The 17,684-nt window shown below is 41.3% G+C and overlaps 2 protein-coding genes across 2 annotated transcripts; one reads left to right on the plus strand and one right to left on the minus strand.

Moving 5' to 3' along the window:
* Nucleotides 1–386: 386 nt before the first annotated feature.
* On the minus strand, nt 387–5,537 carry anxa1a (annexin A1a). Its single transcript, XM_080894438.1, has 12 exons — nt 5,474–5,537; nt 4,769–4,845; nt 3,983–4,073; nt 3,644–3,738; nt 3,425–3,538; nt 3,083–3,173; nt 2,892–2,971; nt 2,325–2,469; nt 2,134–2,229; nt 1,966–2,024; nt 1,039–1,161; nt 387–896 (listed from the first exon to the last, which is right to left on the minus strand). The coding sequence occupies exons 2-12, from the start codon at nt 4,826–4,828 to the stop codon at nt 837–839; spliced, it is 1,014 nt and encodes a 337-aa protein (XP_080750564.1). The 5' UTR covers nt 4,829–4,845; nt 5,474–5,537; the 3' UTR covers nt 387–836.
* A 6,177-nt stretch (nt 5,538–11,714) lies between these two features.
* On the plus strand, nt 11,715–16,303 carry LOC308404410 (uncharacterized protein). The gene is made up of 6 exons (XM_080894441.1): nt 11,715–11,815; nt 12,250–12,335; nt 14,241–14,391; nt 14,862–15,000; nt 15,649–15,837; nt 15,996–16,303. The coding sequence occupies exons 3-6, from the start codon at nt 14,242–14,244 to the stop codon at nt 16,130–16,132; spliced, it is 615 nt and encodes a 204-aa protein (XP_080750567.1). The 5' UTR covers nt 11,715–11,815; nt 12,250–12,335; nt 14,241; the 3' UTR covers nt 16,133–16,303.
* The last annotated feature ends 1,381 nt before the right edge of the window (nt 16,304–17,684 follow it).

The raw sequence follows: 17,684 nt of genomic DNA on the forward strand, positions 1-17,684 counted from the left end.
CCAATTTCCTGTCATCTGTGGGTGACAGTTTGGGTCTTCTTCCAGACCTTGGTAAAGTGTTGATATATCCAAATAACTTGTACTTATGTATAATTTTCATAACAAATGATAAATTATCAGGGTTTCCCCCCCCTTTAGAAATAGCTCTAACAAATCTGGTTTATGCTGGCAAACGTAAACTACTAGTTGTCAATCACGATCAAGTCAATAGGCCTTGGCTTTGTCCAGTTAAAGACATTGTAGAACCTTCAGCACAACTCCTTCCACCCTGGAAACATAACAATTCAAAGACATTCACACCCATAATGTATGCATGTAAACCTTGACCACTTATTTGTTCTCATGTCTGATATGTGTTGTATGAATTTATAAATAATCAAGACCACTTCAGTAAAAAAAGCTTTTATTTGCAGAACATCAAATCTCCTTCAAGAGCAATGGTAACATTAAGCTATTGGCATGTGGTGATCTGGATACATGAGCTGCACTGTGATCACATCAGCTTCTCTTTGGACTTTAGTTATAGAACCTAGTAAGTGCAAGCAAAGTCTGTCTAGAACATAGATCTTCTGGCATAATGCTATGAGATCTGCGCTGAAATAAAAAGGATTTCTCAGAAAGGAAACGGCCTATCTGCTCTGCCAACTCCAGGTTAGTATTCGCTCATTGCCAATATCATCTAACTATCATGACGTCTTGCAAAGAAAGACAGTCTTGTCAGGTCTCCACAAGCACAAAAGGCACATTATGTATTTAAGAGATAACAGGCGATTTTCCACAGTTGTACACTGGCATGGATATTCTGCTGTATGAGCTTTGATCCCAGCGATAGGCTGTTAGTTTTCACCCCCACAGAGAGCGAGCAGAATCTTCTCGTAATCACCTGCGGTGTCATCCTAAATGGGGAAAAATACAAGTTTGTTTTTTTAAATCCATAAATCTTTACATGTTTTCTTTTGACATTTTTGTACCGTCATATGCACAATCCATTCAAAACTGAACATCTGGAATGGGTTTAACTTTTAGATGTTTGCTCACCAGAATGTCCTGGTAGAGTGTTTTGCCATAATTCTTCTTGTAGTCTTCCTTGATCCGCTTCATGTCAATTTCAGAGCGGCTCACCATGATGCGGGTCAAGATAGGCTTGCGGGTACCTTTACCCTGAAGGGCAGAAAAGAGCCAGTCATGAAACATTTATATTATAACATACCATTGATTATATGTGGAAAAGATAACAGAAATATGAGATTAATGGGAATTTTTAAAAGTAAAAGGTTTTAGATTTGACTATTATTTCTATTTAGCGAAGAGCTGTTTTGCTACAGAACTTCAAGAACTGGACAAATTATAGGGGATTTACTCTCTATATCTATGCAACTGACTAAATGAAAGTCAGTTTGTAACTTAAAAACCATCCACCTAGTTATCTTGTTTAGTAAAAACAGATCAAACATGTCAAAAGGAGCTCCAGTGGGCAAAGGAATACCCTTTTTCAGCATTATGATGCTACTATGTTCAGACATTCACCCAGTGATAAATGTATTAAATGCATGAAGACTCCTTTGTCCATGGCTCAAGTTTCTCATGCTGGGACACTTCTCCAGTTCATGGGAGCCTATTTCCGACACTGACTGAGTGGTTTATTATTTATGTGACTTAGCAGATTAGATCATTTATGTGAATTAGCCAAAGTTAGCAAATTCTGATCCAAAGCAGCCCAGCATTGTTCACCAACAGCTTGCCCAAGGACACGTCAATATATAGATGCAGAAACTGGGGACTGAACATCCAACCTACTAAATAGCAGACAACTGGCTCTAAAACCTGAGCCACATTGACAGCCAATCAGTTTTTTCAAATGGCAATTGGCATCATCCAAATTAAGGAGTACTTCTACATTAATCCACTTGTGAATTATTTTCCCTGTAATATTCAGTTGTTCCTGTAGCAGCACATATACTGTACCTTCATGGCCAAGTAGAGTTTCTCTGCAAAGAAGGCAGTTCTGCTTCCAGCACACTTCACTGTGAATATATATTTTTTTAAAGTTTTAATCCAGTCCATCCAGAATATACTGATTTAATGCTAAAGTAATAGAGTTTAGAGGTTTCGTAAACAGAGGTTTGACTTTACCAACTGCTGTGAGGCAATTCTCAATATCTCCCTTCAGTTCGAGGTCAAGGGCTTTGGCCACATCCACTTTGCTGTACTTTTTGTACCTATCAAACACTGAAATAGAATACAGATTAGGTGCTATTCCTAAGAAGGAGATGTTAAAGATAAGACTTAAAAAAAATATATACTTAACGGTGCATCAAACAGACCTTGACGGAGATGAATGGCACTCCTGCTGGTTAGGATGTCGATAAAGACAGCGCAGTTCGTGCCCTTCCTGGCCTCTCCCGCCTCATACAGAGCCCTGGCATCACTGTCAACCAGCTGCTCGCAAACTCCTTCAGTCCTGGCAGCCTGCGATATGAAGAAACAGATTGATTGGTGTACTGATGGAATCAAACTAGCTAATTAGCTAATTTAATAAATCATAGATATTTTTAAGAGTTGGAAAGCTGAAAAAGCACAGTAAGCACAAACAATGTTCTATTTAATGCCACTGAATTCACCAAGAAAGCTTCACATTTCTCAAAATTTAATTAAAATGTGGCTTTCAACTTTAAAATGTGAACTGAGTTTGTAAGATATCCAAATGAGAGTACACGTGACTGTATGTGTGCATGTCTAGGGAGTAAGTTTGCTTTTTATAATCAGCTCAGTGTTCCAGCTTCAGTGGGGAGTCTTATGTTGTTTCAGAACTTAGAGCATCCTGGTGCTATGACAGAATAAATGATTTTGAGATCCTGCAACAGATCAGTAAATAAAACACACTCAAGTACCTTGCAGAGTGCAATGAGGGCCGTCCTGAAGTCTCCACTAGTGTCAGACTTGATGTCCTCTTCCAGCTCTTTCTTGTATTCTTGGCAAAGTAATCGCAAAAGTGGAATTAGTTTTCCCACTGACACTTGTGTCGTTGTTCAAATTTTAGCTTCTGGAAACTGAAGATTGTTGCTTGAACTTTGGCACAAACCTTCCTTGTAGACTTTCTTTAGGTCTACGATCTGCCTGTTGGTTCGGGAAGCTAAAATCTCAATCAGAGTGTCCTCGTCTGTTCCCAGACCCTGAGGCAGAGATGCACAGATAGAAGGATTGAGACAAAGTCTCTTAATGCTTCACAAAACCAGTTAAACACCTTTTAGCCACCTCCCTTTAGAAAAACAAAGGATTAATATGTTTAAGTGGGTGGATATCATCATGTGCCAACAATAACAGATCATGGTGATACCAGAGAAAGCATTTACACAAATGTAGTCAAGTACTCTAATAGCTTTTTCTGTCAATGTGCTCATCTTAGTAATGTGTGTTTGTGTACCTTCATTGCCAGTTTTAGCTGCTGGGCATCATACTGGGCAGGAGTTTTCAACAGAGCCAACACGACTTCCTCCAGATCTCCCTTCAGAGCATTTTTCAGGGCTGTGTCCAGAGGCTATGAGGTATCAACGGATGATTAAATGTATGATCCAGAGGAAGTAATGTTTCCTGTCAGTTTTGGAACTTCTTGCTCCGATCGTGTTTGTCTAATTGTCATTACCTTGCCGTTGGCCTTCTGGTAAGCCTCTTTGATCTGCTGCCTCTGCTCGTTGCTCCTTTTGACCAGAATTTCAATAATGGTGTTCTCATCCACACCTGCACAAGCGAGTAAAACAAGCATTCCTGTCATTCTGCAGCAGTATGACTGTTCAGCATTCATTGTTTGGTGTGTGTGATCCCACAGAGAACAGAATGTAATCACATATGATGGCCAGCAGAGGGTGTTAAGATTCTTGACAAGGAAGACAAGAAAGTCTGTACTTAACACTTAGATACACATTGCAACACCAAAGCATGCTCGCACACGCTCCAAAGCGTCCCTCATGCATTTCAGCTTCACCTTTTGTCTTGATGGCCTTGTCCAAGACTGCTGCATCTCCACTAGGGTTGAAATTGAGCGCTGGCTTCACCGTTCCTTCATTCTTTAAAGCCTGAAACGTGCCAGATTATTGTGTTTGGTAAATACTTGTCTGCAGTTTAGAGGAATGTACAAGGTGGGATACAGGGGTGCATTTTTCAAATGTTTTAACTACAAAAGTGTTGAAACCCAGTGACTGTATCCTTGAAATTAAGGCAGAAAAAAAAGGAGCCCCTACGGTTCCTCCCTTATTATTTCAGATGTCAACACAAAGCTTTTAAAATGTTGGCAGATGCCCTGTTTGGACTGAAGTGAACAATGAAAGAGTCCAAACTGTTATCCTACAACTTGTGCAACTTTTTCTAAACTTACTTTAAGAAATCGGTGAAAGGAGAAGTACCATTTTGTTCTGTTTGCAGAGTTTATAAAGGGAGGAGCTCAAATTCCGGCTTCAGTGACTCATACATTCCCAAAACTCTCTCTGGTTATCATTCTCTGTGCATATAATCTTTACAGTTCAGGCCCCTTTTTACTTTAATGATGTTTCTATAATTAATCTACCACCATTTTTTTTTAGTTAATTTCCTTCCTCTCTTCAACATCTAAACTCATTCAATCTTTTTATATCGACACCTCCTACGCAGCGATTTTCTACTCTGCTGTACTGCCAGATCAGTTTTTCCACCCTAGCATACCACAGGAAGAGACGGGGAAAAAAAGAAAAACAGGGTGTTTGGCCTTAGCAACTGGAACCACAGTGTTACGTACTGAATCATCGGGCATGCCCAAGTAAACGCTCTGCTCCAAGAAGGCCTGGATGAAAGACATGGTGGGGAGTGGTCTGTCTGTAAGAGAGGAGGAGAAGGAGAAAGTCAGCAGTGTTTGATCCAAATATGAACATTTATCATAGCATTTAAAGTTTTGTTTCTCCTTGTGAGAAACAGTTGAGCATCTAAAAATAAAGTTTTTTGTAAATGTTGCTCAAAGTAGTGACTCTTTTGGCAATCTTCTAAGTTCTAAAGCATTAAACTAAAAAAAAAAAAAAAAAAAAAAAAAAAAAGGGGTTTCTTTTATCTGCTGTTGGAGAGGTCAAGTGCAAGTCCAGATATCTACTCTGATTTACAATAAGCAGTTTTCTATAATGACAAGCATCTGTAGCAAACACCCTGGCCACACCCACTCTCATCTCTGATACGGACATACATTATAATGTGGGATAGAACATATCTATTTATATCGATTGATTTTATGATAGAATTTGACTTCTCTACGTAGTTGGGACAGCCGAGCACGTCAAGACAAACGTTAACCTCACACTCCCCTCCGCCTCGTAAGTTGCACCAATCAATATACCTTGCTGCAACTTTAGATCTCATCGGGGAGAGGAGACCAAAAGCCATCAAATCTCGCTCCAAACTCAGCTGAGTTCAGAATCTACAACGCCAAAGATTTCCTGGGAGTCAAAAGACTTACCGTGTTGCCTTAAAGAGAAGAAGCTTGTCTCACCGAGTTTCCAGGGGCGTTGTAGTGACAGAAAGCGTGTATTTATACTCGAGCACAAACCACTCCTAGTGACGGGTCCAGCCCACGCCGCCCTCCGCGGCTACCATTGGGCTGAATCTCTGCTGTGTGCCCTCGGCAGCTGCAATCTAAACGCAACATCCGGATTCAGTAGAGAGCTGGCAACAGATCCTCCTGCAGATTTAAAACAGTCCCGTTGCTTACTTGAAAACATCTGCCGATCACGTGCCAGGTATAAAAAATGTTAATAAAAATTGTGATCTCGTGGACATGTAGGACATCTGGGAGTGGTGTGTTCAGGGTTGGGTTGCTGCTTGCGGCACAGGGAGGAGAAGGCTGGGCGGCAGGGGACTCTCTGGCTGGCTGGAGCACCAACCCGCAAAATAAAAAATAGAGCAAATTTCATTCATAATGTTGTAAATCCAAGCCCATTATAATTATAATTTGAATCTCGGGCTGTGCGAAAACCCAGAAATACACCCTAGACCACCGGTCCCCAACCTTTTTTGACCGGTTTATGGCCGACAATATTTTCATGGACCGGCCTTTAAGGTGTCGCGGATAAATACAACAAAATAAAACTAGTACCGGTACCGAAAAAAAGAAAATTTATTCATAACACACGTGAAAAGACCCAGGAAAACCGAGTAAACGATAAAAACGATAACAAAATTGTTAGAGTTTGTATTGTTGATTGTCATTTATGCTTAGAAATATTTAACCATAGATGCTTAGAGGTGTATAATCAATTGTGTAGTGATAAGTTGTGTGATCTTTAACAGGCTACAGAGGCTTGGTGTGTATTCCACACTAGAATGCACACCTACATCCTGGGAGCACGGGAAGAGGTCGCATCTTGTCTTAATTGTTTTGTGGTAGGATTAACGTAGCTACGTCTGTTCTAGTCTAAGTGCTTTTTTGTTTAGATGAACTGCTGGACTTCCTCACGGGGGGGTCTAGTCTACCCTCTTCCTGACCAAGGATGTTTGACCCTTTGATCAGCAACACACACACACACACACACACACACACACACACACACACACACACACACACACAGGCAAGGTACTCTTTGTTTGTATGAAGACGTCGTATGTTAATGAACCTATGCATATTCATGTAACCTCAATAAAAGGACAGTGTTACGGGAGGACGGACGAGAGCAACTGGGGTCAAGCGAAGGGACGGCGCTCTGTCCGGTCTCTCCCATGCACGAGAAACATGAAGAACTTTGCCTATTTGTGTCTTGCTTAGCAGTGTAATTATATTGTCTTCAACGTTCCAGCGGATGGGTTCAAGCTACAAACCTATCAAAAATAACGCTGAAAACCGATAAAAACCCTGAAAACTATACATTTCACGCCTGAGCCTCAACTCTCGCGGCCCGGTACCAAACGACTCACGGACCGGTACCCTAGACAAAGTGAATCCGTGAACTAAGGTGTAGGTCTGTTAGGTTATGTTGTGATCCTCTGGTTGGGGGATGTTTGTTCATACTGGAGTGCAAAATTAAAACCAATGGGAGATGGACAAGAAAAGGTCAAAGCCATCAGGTGCTCAGTTTAGAAAAAAGAGAAAAGAAGAGGAGGAGAAATGAGCAAAAGATACAGATAAGCAGATGTGTCATTGGATAATGGCAGGTCATGTATCCTGAAACAATCATAATCATAATTCTTTATTAACCCTAGAACACTATCGCTGGGTGATTTACACCCGAGAAAATACATTTACATCATTTCTCTCTCCTGCAGCTGTTTTCGTGTCGAGGAGCCTGTGCCTTCACCAGGGAAGTCTCAAATGTCCCAGGAATGGGTGGACCAAAGACCAGCTTTCCAGAGTCATTATTTTGTTTTAGGAGTTTTATTTTTCATTTTGTTAGACATGGCACAGTTGAAAGTAAAAGACGACCACTCTAATTTGTCATGTGTTGTCATATTTTGATATATTTGATTACTTTTCATTGGTTATATTATATCGGGTAAAAATCACCCGGCATTAGTGATCGTGTTACTATTTATAGCGATAGTGTTCCAGGGTTAATCCCTAAGGAAATTATGTGGGTTACAGTTGCTCCAAGAAGAAAGTGTAAAAATAGTAACAGTAACAGGCTAAACTCCAAACAATACATTATGTTACAGATTTTACACATTTAAGAAATAGTACCAATATATACAGATCACTCAATTATAAATATCAAGGATTAACAAAGGTGATTATAAATAAATATCAAGAAAATTGACAAGAACATTATAGAGTAGAAAAGAGCGTATGGATAAAGGGTGTAACTATTGCAGTGTTGACATTGTATTAGATGGAGAGGTTGTACAGGGAGATGGCCACGGGCAGGAATGATTTCCTGTGTCATTCAGTGGTGCTTTTTGGTAATCTCAGTCTCTCACTGAACGTGCTCCTGTTAGTAGCCAGCATGGCATGGAGTGGGTGGGAGGTATTATCCAAGATGGTCCTTATCTGTGTCTGAGGAGGATGTGCGGAAGTGCTTCAGGAAGGTGAACGCACGCAAAGCTACTGGTCCGGACGGGATTCCCGGCCGCGTCCTCAGGTCATGCGCGGCTCAGCTGGCTGGAGTGTTCACGCACATCTTCAACCTTTCCCTCTCTCTGTCTGTAGTCCCAGCCTGCTTCAAAATGGCCACCATCGTCCCTGTACCCAAATCCTCCACCATCTCCTCATTGAACGACTGGCGACCTGTAGCCCTGACCCCCATCGTAAGCAAATGCTTCGAGAAGCTGGTCAGGGACTTCATCTGCTCTGCACTACCCGACTCACTGGACCCTCTACAGTTTGCATACCGCCACAACAGGTCCACTGATGATGCCATAGCCCTGACACTACACACTGCCCTGTCACACCTGGAGAAGAGAGACACGTATGTGAGGATGCTGTTTGTAGATTACAGCTCAGCATTCAATACCATCGTTCCCTCGAAGCTGGACAGGAAACTGCAGGATCTAGGACTGAGCAGCTCCCTCTGCAGCTGGATCCTTAGCTTCCTGTCTGACAGACGCCAGGTGGTCAGACTGGGCAGCATCACCTCATCCCCCATCACACTGAACACTGGTGCTCCACAGGGGTGTGTACTGAGCCCTCTCCTGTACTCACTCTACACCTACGACTGCACAGCCACTAACAGCTCCAACATCATTGTGAAGTTTGCGGACGACACTACAGTGGTGGGTCTTATCACCAACAGTGATGAGACAGCTTACAGGGAGGAGGTCAGCGCCCTGACCCACTGGTGTCAAGACAACCATCTCACCCTCAACGTCGCAAAGACAAAGGAGTTGATAGTGGACTTCCGGAGGTGCAGAGAAGTACACACCCCCATCACCATCAACGGCGCTGCTGTGGAGAGAGTGAGCAGCTTCCGGTTCCTTGGAGTACATCTGGCTGAGGATCTTACGTGGTCAGTACACACAAACAAAACAGTGAAGAAGGCGCAGCAGCGCCTCTTCTTTCTCAGGAGACTGAAAAGATTCGGCATGAGCCCCCGCATCCTCAGGACCTTCTATCACTGTGCCATTGAGAGCATCCTCACTGGATGCATCACCACCTGGTATGGCAACAGCACCGCCTACAACTGCAAAGCTCTCCAGCGAGTAGTGCGGTGCTCTGAACGGATAATTGGAGGTGAGCTTCCCTCCCTCCAAGACATCTACAGGAAGCGGTGCCTGAGGAAAGCGGGGAGGATCATCAAGGACTCCAGTCACCCCAGCCATAAACTGTTCAGACTACTTCCATCAGGAAGGAGGTTCTGCAGCATCCGGTCCCGTACCAGCAGACTGAGAGACAGCTTCTTCCATCAGGCCATCAGACTGCTGAACACGTCATAGACACCTCAGCTTCACTACTGGAACTTTAACATTATGCACTCCACACTGTATATAAATGCCACTTGTTTTGCACATATTCAACTCTGTATATTTTATATATTTTATTATTATTATTATTATTATTTATTTGTTTTTTTTAATTTTTTTTTTTTTTTTTTTTTTTTTTTTTTAACTATTTAATTTGTAAAAATGTGCATACACACACACACCACACACACACACACACGTAGGAAAATATTTAGTATACACATCCAGAAATGCATACACTATTATATATTGTACATATATTTATTAGTTTCAGGTTGGCCATTCTTGTATTTTGCTCGTTTGTGTTGTTGTGTTTGCACATCTCTGTTGCTTGTGGGGCTCGCACACAAGAATTTCACTCGCATGTGCTGTGCCAGTGTGCCTGCACATGTGATGTGACAATAAAAGTGATTTGATTTGATTTGATTTGATTTTATCTTGGACAACATCTGCCTCTCAGACACCACCCTAACGGAGTCCAGCTCCATCCCTACAACATTACTGGGCTTGTGGATCAGTTTATTTAGTCTGTTGCCATCTGTGACCCTCAACCTGCTGCCCCAGCATGCAACAGCATAGAGGATAGCACTGACCACAACAGAGATACACCAAGATAACACTAATTAGTAGGGATAGTGAAAACTTCTGTTTACGTTTGTTAGCCACTTGGCTATGATAGTAAACCGCAGACACTGATGTAGCTTACTGAATCTTTTGGACTGTGTTCAGCACAATATTAATTAGTCATTGTCGGGGTGATCGTGGCTCAAGAGTTGGGAGTTCGCCTTGTAATCGGAAGGTTGCCGGTTCGAGCCCCGGCTTGGGCAGTCTCGGTCGTTGTGTCCTTGGGCAAGACACTTCACCCGTTGCCTACTGGTGGTGGTCAGAGGGCCCGGTGGCGCCAGTGTCCGGCAGCCTCGCCTCTGTCAGTGCGCCCCAGGGTGGCTGTGGCTACAATGTAGCTGCCATCACCAGTGTGTGAATGTGTGTGTGTGTGAATGGGTGGATGACTGGATATGTAAAGCGCTTTGGGGTCCTTAGGGACTAGTAAAGCGCTATATAAATATAGGCCATTTACCATTGTCAGTTGTTGATTTGTCCTATTCTCATTGTATGATGAATTATGATGGCTGTTTGTTAAGTGTATGCATACTCTCTCTCTCTCTTCATATATATGTTTGTGTGTGTGTGTGTGTGTTTCGCCAAAGGGAGTGTTCGTCCAGGGCGTCAAACATGTTAGGACCTCTACTGGTCTTACTGGTTGGTAGATCAAATATCTGTCTTTGACGTTCCTGCTGTTTTCTCTTGTCTTTGCAACAAGTGACGTTAAACAGTATGACAGCACTACTGTCATGTATTTATGTGGGAGTCCAGCATTACATTGTCTGTATGAATAACCAAGCTAACCAAGACCTCAAAATTTCTCCAAAGTCTAAGCCTTGGAGTGATGTCTGAGGTGTGTTGTGTTGTCATGACAGCAGGGTCAGGTTGTCATACTCCTTGAAGTCTGCATGTCTCAACAGAGTGTTAATGCTGTCAGTGATTACAATATTTTAACCCCGTCAGACTTTGTAATCAGACGGAACAATCGAATTCCCAGAGGCTAGTGGCGACATGCAATAAAACCTCTGTTACATATACGATATGTCCTGATATTTTCCAGTGATGAAAGACTTGTGTGATTAATTGGTTGGAGTTTCCAGACTGGAGAAAAAGGGTGAGTTTGATATCCAGGGTTAGGGTTGCGAATGTGGAGAAATAAAGGGAAACAGCAGGCAAAGCTGCATTTTCATTAAAGTGGTATCACGGGTGGATTTACCTCTAAGGAAGGTGTGTTAAACAGATGCTCAAGCTGTGGGCCAAATGTTCCAAATGAGTTTCTCAGTCTAAGAAAGAAAAAAAAGGAAACTGTAACAGAGACCCTCAGCCAAGGACAAAAGGACAACATTAGCAGCTGCAACTGATATGATTTTATTACAAAATAAATTCTATTAGCAAGAATTTCTGATTTTGTCTTCATTCTCTTCTTATTTTCTGTAGGTGGTGTGTTTTCAGTTTTATTAACTTTATTTGGGAAAGTGTAGGTTTCCAAGGAAAGAAAGAGAAAAAAACAGAGCCCAAGTGAAGAGTGTGTGTGTAACCTATATATGTGTCTGTTAGTATGAGGAAGCATCCAGTTACAATCTCTATCTCACACACGGGAAACCTGAGGACTGTTTATGGCATCTTTTTACCCTCTGGCTGTGCAGAGTTTAAGCTGGTACCCGGTGAAACTCCATCTCTGCAGGTTTAATATTTAAAGACTGTTTAGAGTTTGGTTCCCATAAGAGATCAGGATCATCTCGTTCTCCTGATCAGCACAGCAGCACCCTGGCCTGAATCACATCGAAGGGATCTGAGCTGCTCTGACAACCAGGTAGTTCTGCTTTTTTCTCTCTCTTTTTTACTTTTTTGTATTTAAATATACATTCATTTGCATATTTTTACTGTTTAGTGGATGCTGTTATAGTAAATTTGCACAAGTTTAGTAAAGGAAGCTGAAGATTTGTCCTGATACGGCACAGTGAAATGAGAGAATCTGAAAATAAAAATAGGTCCACAATGAAAGTTTGGGATTTTCAGTTTTTCCTGTTCTGAAGCTTGCAGCTTATAGTAGCTTGGAGTGGCTGACTGAAGGATTACACTCCTTGAGTGAAGCTGCTGAGCGGGCATTTAGACATCTGCACATAGTTTGAGGGCGCGATTGAAAGTTCAAGATATAGATCAAAATATTTGAGGATTTTCAGTCTATAAGTTCATTTTTTTTAGCTTTCAAAATTCAACATGATTTTTCTTTTTTGTGTGTTTCAGACGGGTCCACTCTCATGTGTCAACTTAACAGAGATCAACCTAAAGAATACACTGAAAAAAAGGGATTGTCCATCTCTTGGATTTATGTAAGCATCTTGCGTGTATTTAACACAATTGCCTCATGTTTTAAAGTTAAGTGTAACTATATAGTGTAGAAACTACATGATATGCAGAGAGGGTAGATTAAATTGTTCATATCATGTTCGAGTGAAGTAAGTCAATAATATATCAATGTTTAATCTCGCGACACTGCATGGGATTTCAGTCTCGTGTGCTTTGGATCGTGGTGTGAGGAAGGCATCCATCTCAGTCAAGTCGAGCAGCTGCCTCTACCTTTTTCGGTATACCGAAAAATATAAATTAGGTGGTTGTTAAATTAAAAAAGGCTACCTTGTAATTTGAACACAAAAATGTCATGTTTTGAGCCAACCATCCCTTTAACGTTAACTAGTAATGACTTCATGAACTTCTTCACAAATAAAATTCTTATCATTAGAGAAAATAATGCCAATAATCATCCCACAGATGTAATATCATCTACAGTTACTCTTAGTACCATTGATGTTAAGTTAGACTCTTTTTCTCCAATTGATCTTTCTGAGTTAACTTCAATAATTACTTCCTCCAAACCATCAATGTGTCTTTTAGACCCCATTCCTACAAAACTGCTCAAAGAAGTCCTGCCATTAATTAATTCTTCGACCCTAAATATGATCAACCTATCTCTAATAATCGGCTATGTACCACAGGCCTTCGAGGTGGCTGTAGTTAAACCTTCAAAAAGCCATCTCTAGACCCAGCAGTCTTAGCTAATTATAGGCCAATCTCCAACCTTCCTTTCATATCAAAAATCCTTGAAAGAGTAGTTGTCACACAGCTAACAGATCATCTGGAGTCATTTTTGACCAGGATATGTCCTTCAACGCACATATTAGACAATTATGTAAGACTGCGTTCTTCCATTTGCGCAACATCTCTAAAGTTAGAAATATCCTGTCACAGAGTGACGCTGAAAAACTAGTTCATGCTTTTATTACTTCCAGGCTGGACTAATGTAATTCATTATTATCAGGATGTCCAAAAAACTCACTGAAAAGCCTTCAGCTAATCCAAAATGCTGCAGCAAGAGTCCTGACAGGGACTAGAAAGAGAGAGCAGATTTCTCCTGTTTTGGCTTCCCTTCATTGGCTTCCTGTTAAATCCAGAATTGAATTCAAAATCCTGCTCCTCACATACAAGGTCTTAAATCATAGGTGTCAAACTCTGGCCCGCAGGCCAAATTTGGCCCGCAGCCTAATTACATTTGGCCCGCGAAGCCATACCAAATTACTATTAGAGCTGGCCTACTGGTATTATACAGCTAATATATATATATTGTTTAGTATTAAGCTTTGCTTGTTCCATATTCAGTTTTTCAGCAAAACGTGTTTGAGTCCATAAGAAAAGATTCATTCTTATATCTGGAGGAATAAATATATTTCAATAAATATTAACGTTAGCCCGCGACTTTGTTCCAGTTTTGAATTTTGGCCCACTGTGTATTTGAGTTTGACACCCCTGTCTTAAATAATCAGGCCCCATCTTATCTTAATGACCTTGTAGTACCATATCACCCTATTAGAGCACTTCTCTCTCGCTCTGCAGGGCTACTTGTTGTTCCTAGAGTATTTAAAAGTAGAATGGGAGGGAGAGCCTTCAGTTTTCAGGCCCCTCTTCTGTGGAACCAGCCTCCAGTTTGGATTCGGGAGACAGACACTATCTCTACTTTCAAGATTAGACTTAAAACTTTCCTTTTTGCTAAAGCATATAGTTAGGGCTGGACCAGGTGACCCTGAATCCTCCCTTAGTTATGCTGCAATAGATGTAGGCTGCCGGGTTTCCCATGATGCATTGAGTTTTTCCTTTCCAGTCACCTTTCTCACTCACTATGTGTTAATAGACCTCTCTGCATTGAATCATACCTGTTATTAACCTCTGTCTCTCTTCCACAGCATGTCTTTCATCCTGTTTTCCTTCTCTCACCCCAACCGGTCGCAGCAGATGGCCCCGCCCCTCCCTGAGCCTGGTTCTGCTGGAGGTTTCTTCCTGTTAAAAGGGAGTTTTTCCTTCTCACTGTCGCCAAAGTGTTTGCTCTTAAGAGTGGTTAGTTGCTGGACTCATGAAATTCACAAGATCGCACAAGATTTCAAACTGCAGGAAAATCACTGGAGTCATAAGAGGCAGACAACTACACACACACCACATGTATGCTGTTGCTATTTATTGTGGTGTAACCTGTCAAGGACAAAAACGTACAGAAAATTCTGCATCAAGCCTTGAAATCATAGCTACAACATGTAGTATTTAAGTGACCAAGTAGTATTGGGGTAAAAGTTATTGAATAGTGTTGAAATAAAATGACAAAATTGTGAAGGATTAAAATATTCCAAGAGCTCAACTTACTTCATCTGAACATGTTTCAATTATGCTTTATCAACACAAAATGCACAGGTTTATTGAATATGAATAAGTTGTGTTGTTTTAACTCAGTTGTTTCTGCCAAAGCAAAACAGTTGTGTGCAACCAATGTCCACTATTGAATGAAGTAAATCCAACATGGCCTTTTTTTTCAGTGTAGCAGTGACCTGCACCACATATTTATATACACAATGTACGTGAACTCTCCCGGAGCTGAGGGTGGATCCTATTCACTGACCTTCCTGGGAAAGAAAGTAGGAAGACATCGATCTGTAGCTCCTGCAGGCAAGCAATGTGAGTTTAAAAACAAAGTCCCATTACTAATGGCTTTTATTTGTATGCATGGTGAAAACAGCATCCTTGGGTTTTTTGTTGTTGTTGTTGTTGTTGTTGTATCTAATATCACATAAGAATAGAGCTGACAGAGGGTATTGGGGGCAGACAGATGAAGTTGGACATGGGTTAAATATTTCAGCTGCTTGGCTGCCTCCTTTGTAAAGCATTGAAGCAGCCAGTGCATTGAAAAAAACAGAACACATTGTTCCTAAAAGAACCTGGTTGAAAATCTAGATATGAGAACCTGTGGAACCAGATCGAAGCACATGCAAGCACACATACTCACTGACAAGTACACAGACTTACATGGCAGTTGCATTAATAACTGGTAGCCACTACATCTGAATAGAAATCACACCAGGTGTGTTTTTCACAATTATTTTTTATGTGCAATTGAATCCTCATGGGTTTAAAGGTCTTTATATCCCATGAAGATGTTATCAGTACCTTAAAGCTGTGTGTCCTCATGCTGCACCTCCTTTTTTGTTCTTTCACCTTTTCTCTGTCTACAGCCATCAAAAGTCTGGCAGTGGAGGGAAGGATCATACCTCATCTTTTCATTTTACTGTCTGTATTTAAAGTTCATATGTAATATGTTTCTCTCAGTTGCCTGGGAGACGACTTTCAGGTCTGCTTGCCCCGAGGACCGTGTAGTGTCTTCGAGGGTTGCTAAAGTCCCTGTGGCAGCGCAGATGCTGGAAGAGCTACCAGGCAGTGTACCAGAGCTTCAAGATGAAAGGCCATGCCCGATTATTCACAACACACAGCTTGACCAGTATGAGAAAACCACAGCAGGTCAGACCAGCTGACTTTCAGTTTTGCCCTGTTTTCTGCCTTTTACCGCTGGGCTCTTCTATAGCCTGCTTTTAGACTCATTCAACTGGATAACTGTGTTTGTATTCCAGTAACTTCCTCTCCAATTCCTGACATAATTTCTGTTTCTCTGCTGAAAGGTGTTTCTGTGAGGAAAGTTACAACACACCCACATTCCTGTACGAGGAACAAAAGAGGGGAGAGGGTGGGATGGGTTCGGCATGACACGGAGAATGATGAAGCTGTCAAACAGGGCCAACTTGTGGAATATTTTTGATTAGGCTGTGAGTGGCAAAGCTTCGAACTGAGAGAGAAAGTAAGCCAGAACTAAGTTTTTAGTTAACTAGAACATATTAATTGTGTTATAATCTACTTTTTGATTGCAGCCTTCAGAAATGTAAATAGACATTAAACTGAATACCATGAATCACTCAACATAAAAATGTAAGACATGTTTGGAATCTTAGAAATAAAATGGAAATGTTTCCAAGTGATTTATGTGTTTTCTTTTTCCCAAGAGTCCTTCCATGTAAGTGCAATAACATGATCATAAATGCGTTATAAAAAAGAGGCGCCATGAGAGTACAAACCTCAACCAGGTTAGCTCACTCTGAGCAGTATTTACTTGTAGGACAATAGTATTGTATGGGTGGACGCTCCCTTAGAGTAGAGTCACTACTCCTCCACTCGGCTGGCCTGGGAATGCCTTGGTGTTCCCTGGGATAAGCTGGAGGAGGTGGCTGGAGAACAAGAGGCCTTCATTTTTTTTCTATCTAGGCAGCTCATTCTCTTGACAATACATTGTGTAAAGATAGTTAACATGTTGGGCCCAACTTGAAAAAAAGTCAGATGTGAAATGCAAAAGTGAGGTCAGAGGTCAAATGTCACATGATATTTGGATACCAGCTGAAATGTGACAGTAAGAATCCCCATATATCAGTATCATAATCTGAATGCTCCCAATACAAACCGATGCAGTAGAATTTTAAGCATTCAAGAAAAAAATAAAATACATTTTATTGAGGTTTAACCTTATTTGACCTTGAAGAAAAGGCCCAAGGTCCAAAGTAATGTTATATTAAGAATCCCCATATATTATTCCATAAATGCATATACGCTGTCAATGCAAACAATGACAGTAAGAAACATTTTTAAATGCTCTTTATGGCATTACTGTATTATCACTTTGACCTTGAGATCAATGCATTGAGCTTGAACGAGAGGTCAGAGTTCAAATGTGACATAATATTTTAAACCTTTCTATGCTACCTTTTATATATATATGTTGACAGTACATGGGCCAGCACAAGGCCAGTTGCAGACACACTGGTGGTCCTGTGCTGGCCCATGTGTGGATTACCTCTGGCAAACCTGATCTGGGCCACCAAACGGCCGTCATTCTTTGCGGTATGTGGGCCATGTGTAAGTTGTGTGCAGCCACGAGCTGCAAGCCATGTAATAACAACATGTGCCGGAATATAATAGTGCGAAAGTAACATGATGAAACTCTGTTCAGACAGTGCCTGATGCTTTTATATGCTCCCAGATTACTCAGTGTGTTTTATACAACATGCCACATTTACACACTTTCTCTAAAACGAGTGCTTCCTAACTACATTCATACACATTCACGACATGCAGACTGGAAGAACTAGGGATCGAACCTCTAACCTTCCAATTAGTAGGTGACCTGCTCTACCTCCTGAGCTACAGCCACCTACAGGCAATGACGAGTAAACCGTCACTAGGTTTTGGATAAAGCGTACACTCACAAACCTGTCAAATCTGCATTTGAAACATTGGCTACCATAGCAGTATAGTATTGCAAC

This window comes from Rhamphochromis sp. 'chilingali' (genome assembly GCF_963969265.1).
Source record: "Rhamphochromis sp. 'chilingali' genome assembly, chromosome: 10".
Lineage (NCBI taxonomy): Eukaryota > Metazoa > Chordata > Actinopteri > Cichliformes > Cichlidae > Rhamphochromis > Rhamphochromis sp. 'chilingali'.

Bases quoted from the DNA above. Each gene is read 5' to 3' on its own strand.
- anxa1a (XM_080894438.1), bottom strand. From the start codon at position 4,828: ATGTCTTTCATCCAGGCCTTCTTGGAGCAGAGCGTTTACTTGGGCATG. The intron at 4,074-4,768 runs GTACGTAACACT...GGCACGTTTCAG, and splicing joins TGGGCATGCCCGATGATTCA to GCTTTAAAGAATGAAGGAAC. The intron at 2,025-2,133 runs GTAAAGTCAAAC...ATATATTCACAG, and splicing joins GAATTGCCTCACAGCAGTTG to TGAAGTGTGCTGGAAGCAGA.
- LOC308404410 (XM_080894441.1), top strand. From the start codon at position 14,242: ATGTCTTTCATCCTGTTTTCCTTCTCTCACCCCAACCGGTCGCAGCAG. The intron at 15,001-15,648 runs GTGAGTTTAAAA...TGTTTCTCTCAG, and splicing joins AGCTCCTGCAGGCAAGCAAT to TTGCCTGGGAGACGACTTTC. The intron at 15,838-15,995 runs GTCAGACCAGCT...CTCTGCTGAAAG, and splicing joins GTATGAGAAAACCACAGCAG to GTGTTTCTGTGAGGAAAGTT.